This window comes from Pungitius pungitius, chromosome 1 (assembly GCF_949316345.1).
Source record: "Pungitius pungitius chromosome 1, fPunPun2.1, whole genome shotgun sequence".
Taxonomy (NCBI): Eukaryota; Metazoa; Chordata; class Actinopteri; order Perciformes; family Gasterosteidae; genus Pungitius; species Pungitius pungitius.
Genome location: NC_084900.1, coordinates 3973933 through 3988215, shown reverse-complemented (window position 1 = coordinate 3988215; position 14283 = coordinate 3973933). Strand labels below are relative to the sequence as shown.

Sequence of the window (14283 nt, the reverse complement as noted above, 5' to 3'; positions counted from 1 at the left end):
TATAGAAATATTGAGATTTACCCGTCGCGAGAGGCCGGCCCAAACGGAACCAGCACACTGCGTGCTGTTAGGGCTGCCGCTATTTAAAATATGATGATTTAAACCAATTATATTCATTCACCACTAATACTCATTAATCTGACACGCTTTAGCATCCACACATTCTCATTTGTAGTCGCAGTTTAAACACAAAAGACTCTGAACACTTGTCCCTTTTAAAGGGTTAATCCGTAGATGATGTGACTATAGGTCAGTTATCCCTCTGCTGATCAATACGACAACGCTTACTTGTGGCTGGTTTTAATAGTGTGGTTCATCCATGTTAGAAGGTGGCCCACACACACACACACACACCCTGCTTAGCAATATGTGCTACCGGACATGCTTGGAGGAAATGTGATCCGACTCATAAAACATTGACGGGAGGGTATCTTTAGAAACTCCCGTCCTCACCTCATCACATCTAAAACCATTTATTTCACTCCATTTCTTCCCCCCCCCCCGTCATCCCCTCTGCCTTTCCCCTCTCATCTATCCTGCTGCAGTTTCTCCCTCCCCTTGTCCCTCAAATCTTCGCGCTCTGCACACTGGGCACACTAAACCCAGATCACACTTTGGGTGAGCTGGGTTTACCAGTAGCGGGTTAACTTGCACCGTGAAACAGAACAGAACGTCCTCTTTTCAATATAGGGCCGAAATAATCTGGCACAGTAAAATGTCCGATTTAGCCTGTCGCTCTCTGCCTTCCCACATGAGGAAAAACCTATTACAGCTCCTTCATCCTCACTGAGGGGAAAACCCCCCCCAAAAAACGTTGGATTCCCGAGATGCGGAGCACAGAAATGAGAGAGAGTGTCTCACACACACACACACACACACACACTTGTGTGCGAGTGTCCATATTTCTGTTTAGTGAGTTTTCCGTCTTTAAACGCTAGTGTGTTCCAGCACGTCATTAGGTGAGACACAGGTTTCTGTCTGTGTATTTGAAAGAGGAAAATATCTGAGACATCTTGGCGTCAGAGGCCTGTTTAGACAAAAAGGTGATTTTCTGGATGACCTGCAGTTCCTGTCATCTCCAGGTTGCCCTCTATTGGTCTCATCAGAAGTGCCTCCGTTTAAGCTTCGCCTCAGAGCTTTTTGACAAACTACAACCAGTACAATCACGTCAAAGTCAGCTAGAATGAAAATATTCTTTCCAATTCATGTTCTATTTCATGTAATTTAAAAACAATTTAACAATCCAAAATATGCAATGACAAATAATGCTCATATAGTTATATTTTGCTAAAGTGGAAGGTCCTGTGTTTCCAGGCTTTATAATAAACTAGGATAACTGACTGATGACTCTGGCTACATATTTACCCTTTTGTCCATCTAAAAAATGCTATTGGTGTGATGAGTCTGTGTGTGTGACATTAAATGTGTGTGTGTGTGTGTGTGTGTGTCAGACTTTTGCCAGGTGGAGCTTCGTCTGCTTGCCCACCTCTCCGCTGACCCTGAGCTGCTCCGCATTTTTCTCAACCCACAGGCGGACGTCTTTACCATGTTGGCCTCTCAGTGGTGGGTCTCACACACACACACACACTCTCTCTCTCTGGTTTTTCCCTTGCCATGGTGAGTGTTGATGCTCTACAGGATTTGTGTCTCCGACTCTCTCGCCCTCTGACTGCTTGCTCCCTCACTCCCAAATGCTAATAACCATGTTGCCATGACTACCGTGCCAACCGCCACACCCGCTCTCTCTCTTCCATGGGCAAACACCCCTGGGCCGGTCGCCCTGGTGTTATTGTGTGTGTGTGTGTGTGTGTGTCGTTCCATTACTCCTTCTCATCCATTTGAGTAGAGTGTGTGGCAGAGGCCGGACGGTTAAACAGATTACCTGATAATTCAAAGCTTATTAGCAGCCTCCTCCGAGGCTTTAGATTGTGTCGCTTTCATTATCTCTCTCTCACCTTTAAACAAATTAACCGGGGTCGGTGCGGCTCTGCAGGGATCACAACTTCCTCTCTTCCTTTGCACCTTCCCTTCCTCTCTTTGATAGTCTCCTATTTATTTCCTTCCTTTTCTTCGCCTTTTTATTTTAAATGTTTTCTCCCGTTTTAGACCTATTTCCTCATCATATCCTTTAGCATGGGGGAAAAGACTTCTCCTGGTCTCCTTCTTTCCCCACCTTTCCTTGCCCTGTTGCTTCCCCACCAGTAATTACTAAAGCTTTGCCTATTAATCTGGTTGGAAGCACTAATAGAGATCACAGGGCAAAACACATGTATTCATGAGCTGCGTTTCCAGAGGCGCTCAAGTCCACTTCAAAATGTATTATGTATAACGTGTATTATAACGTTGGTCATTATTTATATTTTTCTTTTCATTGAAAAGCTGCAGAGAGCTGACTCCTAGACGGTAGTAAATTGGTGTCAGTGGTAATCACTATCCCCCACAGCCACAAGACAATTATATGAAAGGCAAAGACAAATGTAGAAGATTGTTTCATGTCCAAAAAGTGACAAATGGGCTTTTTAAGAAGGCTTTGGATTCTCTGTTCTTTCAGAGCAGAAGAATCATGACTTTTTTTTTCCCGCCCATTGATCCGCTCAAACCAGCGGACTAGTGCCTTTCCAGCAGGGGGCAGCGATTATCCAGTAGGGGGTGACCATCGACCACATGCTGCGTAGATCCCCTCTCAGTGGCAGCTCGCAGTCAGCGCCTCCAGAAACGCCACTTTGCAGACTCACCGACCCGCCCCGTCTGATCCCCGGCACTACGGCTGTCTGCGAGCTGCGTTGCGTAACCGTCTCTGTCCCCGGCTCGCTGTTCTTTTCTGTAGTTACCCAGAGAACTTCGTGTCCTTTTAACCTCCGTATCCCTGCTGTCCCCTCTTCCTCCCGCCGCTCTGTGACAGCAGTCAGGGGGCGTTTGTGCATCGTGCGTGCACATTCACCGCACGTGCACTTCTACTTTCCACACTATTTTGTCGCTATAAAAAGACCTCCCGTGAGCATTAGAAATAGAAATTGAACAGATGAAAATGTTAACCAAGGACTTTATTTGCCCCCTTTCCTTTTGAAACACCATTGTTAATGGATGCACCATCATTTAGTGGGTTAAAATCAAGGCCTTCGCCCTCGACACCATATTGGGACACGCGTGTTCGTATGTTCTCCTTCAGCAGAGAGTCACGCACTGTCTCCCTCTCTGTCGCTCAGGAAGGGGGTGAGTGAGGGTGAGGTGACGTCTGAGGATCGGGAACACGCCAAACGCATCGTTTACTCTGTTGTGTACGGGGCAGGTGAGTGCGCACACACACACACACACACACTGTAATATGTTGACCATAATGGAGATAAAGGTCTTCATCGGTCAAATGTGCAATTGGCCTGCATTGTTTCAAAATGACAAAGCAAGGGTCACTTAGCGAGTGGTCCACAGGGCTTCATTGTGTGAATGTCTTGGCTGAGGAGATAAAACAAACATAATTTCCTCGGTTCAGACACTTCAAAGCAGACCGTAAATCCTTAAATGCTTCGGATGGGCTAGTAGAGCACACACACACACACAAACCTGTGTGTGAGGAAGACGGATGTGATGTGAGTTTGTGCGAGATTTAGGTTTTCCGCACGCAGTGATTTCTGCTGGTGAAGCATTTCTTTCATGCTTTGATCGCAATCCGGCTTCCGCAAAGCAGACAGCGATGGAGGGGTGTGGGGGGGGGGGGTTGGGAGAAATAGAAAAACAGGGAGGAAGCTGAATGTATATTAGCCCCACGTGGCCCTTAAAAGATGCGTCTCGGTGTCCATGGTGTCCCATTTACATTTCATGTACACACAGTGTACACGTGACTAAAGTTCAGGTGGACCTGTGGGAGATATCTGGGCACTATGAAATACTATTATCACTATGAACATGATACAGGCCTGTGTTTTATTCATATTTTATATAATATTGATTTCACATTTTCCTCTATTTGCCCCTTAAGGTGACCGGGACATGGTTTATTTGTTCAAACAGGATGTTTACTTGTCTCTCCGATGTCAACATTGCGACAGAACCAGAAAATGTGTCTGATTTGATTAACCAGTCAGTAATGGCCCCCCAGGGGGCCCGCTGGGCATCAGAATCCCGCTCACTTTGGATGGAGTATGCATAGAGCTCATCTCTGAGGTGTATTTCTACAGCTCTGAGAAAACAAACCTACACACTGGTGTAATCACTGCTAATCATATGACACAAGTCGGGGGGGGGGGGGATGCTAAAGGTCAGAGCTAAAAATGCAGAGAAAATATGTAGTGCGTGAAGAGAAGTAGAGGAGCAAGGTAGTGAGGAGCCGAGAGAGGAAATAAGGGCTACCAGCAAAGAAGAGGGGGGGGGGGATGTGGCGGAGCAGAGAGAACTGTAGGGGAGGGGGGAGGGGGGCTGAGTGGGGAGACTGAGGGAAGTGGAAGGAACTCCTGATCAGCATAGACAGACAGCTCTTCGTGGAGGGATGCGTTGCCATGGAGACCAGATACTAAAAGGAAGCTTTCTTCGCAAGACAATAATCAGGCCAGGGAGGAGGGGCAGAGAGTTGGATTGGACTGATGCGCGCACACACACACACACACACACACACACACACACACATTCTCTCTCTCTCTCACAGAAACATACGTTTACAAATGGGTCACCGAATAAGAGGCCCAAGCGATGATGTATTAGGGGACAAAAAAGGAGAAGCAGAGGTGTACTGTTTACTTGCTTTACTTTATGCAAAGCGATTTATTTATTTTTTACTCTTTTGAGTCCCCGCAACATCCAACATAACGGCACTACTGTCTTTGTACAATGTGAGCAGCTTCCTGCCACAAAAAGCCTAAACTACTTTGAAAGTCAATACATCATAACAAAAGATGACATTGCAATACTCTGGCAGTGGATAGTTGTTTATTCTCATGGTAACTTGGTCTCATTCTCTGTCCCTGTGGCATAAAGTACACTCACATCATACTCAGTGTCACACAAACACACCCAACAGGCCTCATTGCTCAGAGGGCTTTGGTCTGTGCCAACTCAGATTAATTCAGATGTCTTATGATCCAAGAATGACTTTCCAAAAAGGGTCATTGCAATATCTTGTATGAGAGGTCAACCGATCAGCATTTCTAACTTACATGGGCAGTAACATTTTGTGTTTATTCGTGAAGCATCTAATTCCTTTGATCAGTTTACATCAGATATTCTCATAGAAAATTGACACATTCATGTGTTCTCAATCTCATTTCCCACAGTGCTGCTAGACCTCCCACCAGCTCTCGGCTATTTGGCATGACAACACTTCACCGACCACACATCATGTACACACACCCCTCAGAGCTCCCAACCCCACACACACACACACACACACACACACACACACACACACACAGACAGAGTAGCTGTGGCTCCCATTAGTGCATCTCCTCCATCGATCTCTTTCTTAGCTTATAGGTCTATTCTCTACACGTTTAATACTCCCAGGGAAAGCACACGCACACACGTGATGGAGTTCTGGGCGTTATCTTCACTTTATACACACACACACCTTTTGTCTTGTCCTCTGTCTCCTCTGTCCAACCTTCCATTGTCTCTACTTCTTTCTTTAACGCTTTGTTTTGTCCTCTGTTCACTTTGTCCTCTTCACTCAGTCATGATTAAGGACGTCTTGCTCCAATTGCTGGTTGTTCGTCAAACGATCCACGTCTTACACTCACTAACAAGTCCTCCCCCCTGACGTGGGCTGACGTAGTTGAGTACGAGTCAGTGATGCATCACTCTGTGCAGGTCGTGAGCGTCTGTCCGGGATCCTCGGGGTGAGCGCCGAGCAGGCCAGCCGGTTCCAGGACGGCTTCCTGCAGGCCTACAGAGACGTCCACGCTTTCATCCAGAGGACCATCCAGCAGTGCCGCAAGCAAGGTCCCAGTACATTCCTATTCCCTCTAGTCTCCCCTAAAATGACCTCAAGCTGTTTTCCAGAACTCACTCAAAAAAATGTATATTTATAGGATAATAGATCACGGTTAAAGTTAAAGTGAAAGGAATTAGGGGTTTAATGTTACGGATGACACACTTGCTGAGAAATTGTTCCCAAATACATAGCACAAATGGTGTTTGGGCCTTCATCCACGGGTTTGTGTGTGTGCATGTGGGTTTGGCTGAGGAAGAGGAAGATGTGCTCGTATTGGCAGGAATGAGACAAACTGCCGTGGGTCAATACAGTGTGTTGGGAGGATGGATGGAGGGGGGGGGGGGGGGGGGGGGGGGCTGAGCTGATGGTTCAGACGGGGCGCTCTATTTATATTCCCACTGAATTGCTAACACAGCACACCTGAGACTTGGACAAGCTCACACAAAATAGTGTAAAGTCTGCACTTTAACCCTCGTTGCACACCGTTCATGAGGGACGAGGTCAGTCTGCGCCAAAGGAAATCCTTCAACGTGGAGGCCAATGTTTGGGTTCAGACCAAATCCTGGGTGCAGAGAGCTGATCACTTGAGGCAGGCTCCAACAGCAAGTTTATCCCAACTCGTATCCATATTCAAAATACCTAACTTTTCTCGTTACACGGTCTGGTCTCGGCGAAGTGTGTTTTTCACTCTGTGGGGTTGCATTTTTTATATTATTCCCCAATTTAAATGACGCTAGGACTGCCTGCTATGCTGCATCAGCCGCTTAACAGTTTAAGTACAAACCAATTACAACCCCAAATTAGTCGCAGTGTAGTCCTCCTGAATCCGCCTTTCCTTTTCATCCGGAGTCAGCTTCTTAATCGAAGCGGCGTAATGAACTAACTCCTCCAGAAATGCTGCGCCACAGATCAGCGCGGAAGTGCCGCAGCGCCCCACAGCCGGGTTTTAATCCAGCTCATCACCATGGTGATCCTCCCATCCGAGACGCCGCCGGGACCGGTCTGCCCCGCTCTCTCTCTCTCTCTCTCTCTCTCTCTCTGACTGTCCTCTTTGCTTCCTCCTCTGTCGTTACGCGTGTTTCTGTCTCTGCGTCGATTTTGTTTTACACTTAAACAAAAGATTTTTTTAAATATTTTTATATATATTTAATAATAATAATATAATAAACAAAAAAGTTGTATTCAACCATACAGTGGAATAGGGGCACGGGATGGATGGAAGCCTACAACTCATCCACAGATGCTGCTGTCACAGTAGTACACTTTAAAACTCTATGTTGCAAATAATTAATAAAAGTATATATATGCAGTGAACAATACATGCTCTATTTAAATTGCATATATTTCACCGTCGTCATACAAATGGAACACTGCAGGGACACAGTTTGCAACAAGGGACTGAAAAAGGGTTTTTTGATAATTAATATTATATAACTATAAAAAATAAGATTTCTCTGAATGAGCCACACTTGCTGAGCTTCATCCACCACTCTGGGTACCCCCCCTCTCCCTCGGGATGAATGGTGTAATTCTGCTCGTAAAGGCAAACTAAAGTATGAATGCCGAATGAGAAGGAGCGTAGGAGGATTTCTAATTTCTTTGAAAACAACGGGGGGGGGGTTTCACAGGGATGAAGACGGGCCAAGTCTTCTAAAGGCCAGCAGAGGCAGGGAGGCGCAACACCCCCCCTTCCCCTTCCCAGCGCTGTGCTAACGCTCACACCTCCCTCTGAAGCACCGCCACACTGTCCGTCCGTGCACACACACACACACACACACACACACATATATATAAGCGTATGTTTCAACTGCTCACTTTAGCGCGTAGTGAAGCTGGCGAAGGTTTGTCATTAATAAAAAAGGGTTTTGCAGTTTAGCTGTCACTTTAACCATATTGTGCTCCGTCATCGATAACAGGCCTCTCAAATGGAAGCAGCATCAAGCGCACACACACACACACACACACACACACACACACACACACACACACACACACACACACACACTCTGTTATCCACGTGACTCACATACAAAAGCAAAGAGAAAGACCTCTCACATTCCCAGTACAGTCAAGCAAACACATTGGAAAGGCAACACAAGAATGTGCAGTAACGTGATAAGCACATTATACACAAACACACAGAAATGCAGGTATGCCACACACGCACACATACTGAACCAGTACATTCCAACAGCTGGACAATGGCGCGGGCTTTGCAGCTAAATCCCTCCTGTATCCCTTACTGTGAGGAAAGCCAACCAGGGCACGAATCCTGAATGACCCTCTTCCCAGAATACACACATACAATCACCCACACAAGCATAAATGCATGGGAAGTGAGCGCGCAACAGATAGTGACAAACACAAAAACAAGCCCTAATGCTCACTGTGAATTGACCCATGACACATGCGTGTGACCTTTTGACCAAGAATGTGACCTTTTGACAATGTGGCTGGCAACTATTGGCAGGTGTGTGTGAGTCACACAGGAACGTGTGTGTGTGCGTGCGGGAGAGTGACACACAGGAATTTGATCTACTTTGCTACTTATTGTAATGTGATTTCAGAGTGGGTTTTTTTATCACTAAAAATTGATTCACCTCTTAATTATGCTCAGATTTAAACTTGAAGAAAAAAGTACTTTTTTTCAATATATAGTTTCATTTCAACTAAAGTTCACACTATTTTAATTCTCTCATTTTTTTTTTTTCAACAATTGTTGTTAATAATACCAGCCACCTGCCAAGTCTTTTTAAAAGGTGACAAATAAATCGTATGCTTTAATGATTGTCTTTAGTCCACTGCATTATGCTTTTATGCCCCACAGTGATTGATGGAAGCAGCACAGCTGAGATTCAAGCTTGGTTGTGTGAGACGTTCGGCCCTCGTGGAGCGATTTGATCAAACTTGACTGTCGAGCCAACTGCACGTAAAAGTGTTTCGGAATGACGGTTATTGATTTCTAGTTGTTGTGCTTGTGTTCAGGCTACGTGCTCTCCATCATGGGTCGTCGACGGACCCTTCCCAACATCAACTCCCCCGATTGGGCTGTACGCATGCAGGCTGAGAGGCAGGCAGTGAACTTTGTGGTGCAAGGTAGGATGATTGACAGCTCTGTGCTCCAAATGATCAGGAGGTAACTTTGAGTCGACAGATATGAGCTGTCTGTGGATAATGTCAATCACTAACTCACTGTTCTTTTATTACATTACATCATTTAGATGACGCTTTTATCCAAAGCAACTTACAGTAAGTGCATTTCAACCATAAGGATACAAACTCAGAAGAACAAGAAACAAATGTGATGTGTTTTTAGTCAAAATAAAGTCTGAAGAGGTGTGTCTTTAGTTTTCGGTGGAAGATGTGAAGGCTCTCTGCTGTCCTGACGTCATCAGAGAGCTCCTTCCACCATTTAGGAGCCAGGACAGCAAAGAGTTCTGATCTCGTCGAGTGTTTTGCTCTCAGTGAGGGAGGCACAGATCCTCTCCAAGTTCCCCAGTAGGTGCAGCCGTCAATATTTGTGTGATTTGTATTCATGTGTGCAGGGTCTGCTGCTGACCTCTGTAAGATGGCCATGATCAGAATCTTCAACCTGGTCTCCTCCTCCAGCTCCCTCTCTGCCAGGTAGGACCGAAGAAGTCGTCCCTCCGGAACCTGCTCAGGCGAGAGCAATCCGAATGAAGAGGGACCCCCCCCCCCCCGAATTTCGTAGTGCCAAAAGCACACGAACAACGCTCACCGTTTTTATCAGCCAACTAAATTAGCAGCTTTCATATATGCTTTCAAAACATTTAGCACAGTAAACACGCTCAACGCCAGGATTTAAATGGGCATGTTGGGAGAGCCGGATGCAAAGATTATTTTTTTTCAGGAGTTGTTAAAAGAGCTTGTTCTGTGTGTGTGTGTGTGTGTGTGTGTGTGTGTGTAGGCTGGTGGCACAGCTCCACGACGAGCTCCTCTACGAGGTGGAGGACTCCCAGCTGGAGCAGTTTGCAGGTGAATTTTCACCACAAAGACCCAATGCTGTGTTGCTAGGATGTATTTGTACAATGAAGAATACTGTCCATACAAAAAAGTCCACTTGTTTTGGATGTTAAAGCTTGCTTTGCTAAAATCATGTGAAAGCATTTAGCAATGAAACAAAATATGTATATATATTTTTTATGTTAAACATTCTGCTTGCTTGTCAGAAACGTTGCATATGTTACCCACAACGCACTTGCTATGGCCCTGCGGTGGTAATTCATTTCTTGTTGTTTTGTGTGCAGGTCTGGTGAAGAGCACCATGGAGTCCCTTCAGCACATCGGCCATCTAGGAGTGCACCTTAAGGTTGGTAAATGCAACCAGAAATCAAAGTTATTCGGTGGAATAAAAGTGTCAGCTGTCTTCAACCTTTGTGGATGCAATTGTGGGTTTCTTTTGTTGCCATGGCACCCAGGCTGCATGAGATGTACAAAGTAACAACTGTACGATAACATGCAGGAAATATGCACATGCACAGGCATTGTGAACAACTTCTGCACACATGTCCGTTTACACTGTGCGTGTTTTACAGGTCTCCCTGAAGGTGGCGGTCTCCAGTGGCAAGTCTTGGGGATCCATGTCTGAGCTTAATGTCCCTACCATGTCCCCGCCCCAATAAGTGGTTCCACGCTCCTCCCTTCTCCTCTCTCTCGCTTATCTCCCCCTCATCATCTCCTCCCTTTATTCTTCTTTCTCTTGGTATGTCTTCATGTTTCTGCCTTTCTTCCCTCTCGTCTTCCCTTTTCTCCGCTCATTCCATCCCTCCCGCGCTCTTCGCTTGTCCTGCATCCACATTGCCGTGGAAACCAGGCAGCTGCAGCTCCTTCCAGCTTCTTGCTTTCACTCCATCCGTATCCGGGGGCAACGGCAGGAGCTGCAGACTAAATCGCTTTACTCCACCCTGCAAAAAAAAAGATTCCTTGTCCCTTTCACACTCTTGTTGACCCACGCTGTTTTCTTGGCGATGTTTCTTATGTTTCTTCACATTTATCTGCATGATATTTGTTGGTTCATAAAATTTGTTGTTGGAATGAATTCTCACAGAGTCGTTGAGCTAATGTAAACCTGCATTATGCTGTACAATGTACCATAGAAACCGTCCTTTTTTTTTTTTTGGTTAGTTCATGTTGAAGAAGTTCGTTCTGTTACGGAAGCTTCCCTCTTGATAATAAACCCAGTGACCTTTCTCACCCAGCTTCATTTTCTCCTAATTAATTCCTCAAGCTGCACGTTACATTTTTAGAGCTGCGTCAAATACGTTAAGCTGTATAATCGACAAACATTCCAAATGAGTTTAGGTCGTAGTCCTTTTAAAATGTTTAAAAAGTGTATTTAACAAATATTCTGGTGTATTTGAGGTTGGTTGCATTCAGCTGATTTCAAAGCAGCCGATCCAATTCCGCTGTGTGCATCCAGCGCCTTGCGCTCATCTTTCATCCTCTCTCCCCTTTGTCTTGTTCCAGCCTCTCTCTCACACACACACACATGCATTACACAATTGCTCGCACACAAGCATACATGCATCTAAGGAACGCACTTCCTATACTGTCCTCCAATTGACTCTTTCATTCTAGCTAAACATTTGACATTTTTTCAACTCATCTTGGCTGCTAATTGAAGGCGTTGTCATCTTTTTGCTTGGTTATGATCCCCCAGCAGTTCTGTCCGGGTCTCGTATTCACATTCCTCTCGTTTCCTTTCCAGAGCAGCGGCCCTCCGCTTTGCATCTTCTCACCAGGCCGGTGCGGGCAGCTCGGTGCCACAGCGATGGACAGTGTTATGGAAATCTGCCTCTATTCTCTCATTGTTCTTGCTTTAAGGGTTCAGGGCCGTCCCCCCCCTTAGGGGTTTGTGCAAATCCTAGAGGGCACGCTGCTCTTTTGGAGACTAGATGTATGGGTATAGTTCTGGAGCTTAAACCAGAAAAGCAGTTTTGGTTGCTTTCCACCTCGAGTAAACGTTAGTGCTATGTTCAGGATACTCAGTTTTCTTCAAGTTTTCTTTTTTAATTATTTTAGCCGTTAAAATGTTCGGACACAACTAGCTGATTTAGCGCATGATGGTTTCTATCTTCTGTTTAACTAAATATAAATACAAACTTGAAAATGATGGAGATCCTTGTCTTGAAGGTTAGTATTTTTTTTTAAAAGATTATTAAGTTCATTTATGATAGTTTATTTGACTGAGTGATGCTTTCACTTTAATGACCTGTGCCATTAACAGGAGCCAAGGCCCAAGGGTCCCTCTGAAGACTCCAGTTGTCAAGGGCAACAAGCATGAGCTTCCCCTAGCTGCCATGGCGACCGTGACATGTGTAAGTAGACTCTGCCGCACATATCCTCGTGGCTATAATTGCTGACACCTAAGGTCTCATTGAATCTAAAAATGTATCTCAAAGAAAAGATATATCATTTCACATTTCTCTGAACAAATCAGTTTACAATTGCGACATATAAAAGCTTGATGCATCATCATTTTTAATTGATACAATATATGTACATCCATGTTTCAATCATCGTCATAATGCAGGAAATCCCATCTTTACATCTATACAGTGTACCAGGTATTTGTCAGTATAAAAGAAAGGGTTAATAATCACAATAATAAGAGTAATCCTGTTGTGGCAATACAGCAATCTTCCAAAGGAATGGCAGAAAGGAAACTGAAAGCTTATAGACCCCAATAAAGATCAAGTTCGGACCTTGCACTGGCACTATTCTCACACTGCTCCCCTTTACATGCCTGAAGGGCCTCAAATGACTCCCCCGCGGCCAGAGCACCCTTCTCTAAAGCTCAAAGTCATCTCATCACCTACGTATCCATCAATCCCTCTCTCCGTCCTCCATCACGGCCGTCTGGGTGACCTGCCTGCCTCCCCACGGTGTGGCTGAGAATCAATCCTTTGTGTGGGTCGGTTTCCTGGCAACAGACAACAGCCATGGCAGGGCTCCAGGGCAGAGAGAGACACCCCCCCCCCGCCACCTCCCGTCCCTGCATCAAAGTAGCTCGCTGTGGCTCAGTCCAGACACTCGAAGCCCGAGGCTGGTGTGTGCTACAAGCTAACAGCTAGCTCTCTGGTGACTCTGGAGTTCAAGCAGACAGGCGGGACAGGGAAGGCTGTGTCTGAACCCGACGGCGGGGGACAGAGACACCGGGGCAAAGATGGCGCGCTACGTGACCCGCGAAGGCTGCAGCCCATTAAGTCAGTATGGGTTGTGTTGTGTTGTGTTGTGAGGCAATCTAGGTGAAAACACCTGTCCCGCCGGAGAATATCTTCACTAGCGCGGTTATATCTCTAAAATATATTTTTTAAATATTTGAAATCCACAGTTTCTGTTACAAAAGGAGTAAAAATGACCCCCCAGAGGCTATTTACAGTAAAATATACTTTACAACTTTACAGTAAGTGGCTTGCAGATTCAAAAAACAGACTTTGAACCTCACTTGTGAGAGAAGACGACATGATTGAGATTTGGGATTCTGGCAGCTGCGGCATGTCTTTGATTGATTGTTTTCCCTTTGTACTGACGGAGTGAAGTTGTGGCGCACGTTGACTGAAGTAAAACCGCCGTTAAGAGACGGCAGATTTCACTTTCACAGTGTGGCGACGCCATCTTTGTCCTGTCTGCTTGAACTGCTCACTCTTTAGCATCCATTATCGCCCTCTTGTCGTTTCCCCCGTTTTCTATTGACATCTGTACAAATATGCAAAGGTACACCTGTGTACTTCAACTTTGAGTTAAAAAAAACAACAAAAAAATCATCTTTGTAAAGAAATAATACACCAAAAAAACCCATTTTACAATCAATCTCCCCTTCAGGCTTCCATGTGATGAGTGGTAATGTCGCAATGCCAACACTGATGGCATCACTGCCATTAAATGGTTCAGTATAAGGGAAATAAGGTCAATGCAGCATTTCATGTTTGTGATAAAATCATGGTTAATAGGATGTAATTGTCGTGATTTTGTCTTGTATTTATTGCTTGATTGGATGGCACGTGGGCAGGATTTTTTTTTTCTTTTTTCCAAACAAAGCCATGTGAGCCCCGGGGCTTTCACATGAGGAATACAAACGTCGCAATTACTGTCACCTTTTGGCAAATTTCCACCTCAAAAATTTGCCACGGGTCGTAGTACAAATTACACATTTCAGTATCGTGTCGTGTACATATGCTTGCGATACACATAGGAGAAAGAGAAACTTTATCCATATTCTTCATAGGAAATGTAAAAAAATCAAAACGATCTGTACCGCAATAGCAAAACAAGACACAGTTGTGCTACAAGTGCTCATGTGTTCTTGGCACCTGTGGCCTCAGTCCAGAGTGAGTCCTTCT

At 45.2% G+C, this 14283-nt stretch overlaps 1 protein-coding gene across 1 annotated transcript in view; it reads left to right on the top strand.

Annotated features, from left to right (window-relative positions):
- The window catches only part of poln (polymerase (DNA directed) nu), a 34434-nt gene extending 20579 nt beyond the window's left edge, over window positions 1-13855 (top strand). The window contains exons 17-24 of the mRNA XM_037480861.2: window positions 1452-1563; window positions 3207-3289; window positions 5797-5928; window positions 8906-9016; window positions 9466-9544; window positions 9849-9916; window positions 10189-10250; window positions 10477-13855. Of these exons, the coding sequence (XP_037336758.2) occupies window positions 1452-1563; window positions 3207-3289; window positions 5797-5928; window positions 8906-9016; window positions 9466-9544; window positions 9849-9916; window positions 10189-10250; window positions 10477-10563 (734 nt within the window). The 3' untranslated portion in view covers window positions 10564-13855. The remainder of the gene's footprint in view (window positions 1-1451; window positions 1564-3206; window positions 3290-5796; window positions 5929-8905; window positions 9017-9465; window positions 9545-9848; window positions 9917-10188; window positions 10251-10476) is intronic.
- Window positions 13856-14283: the final 428 nt, after the last annotated feature.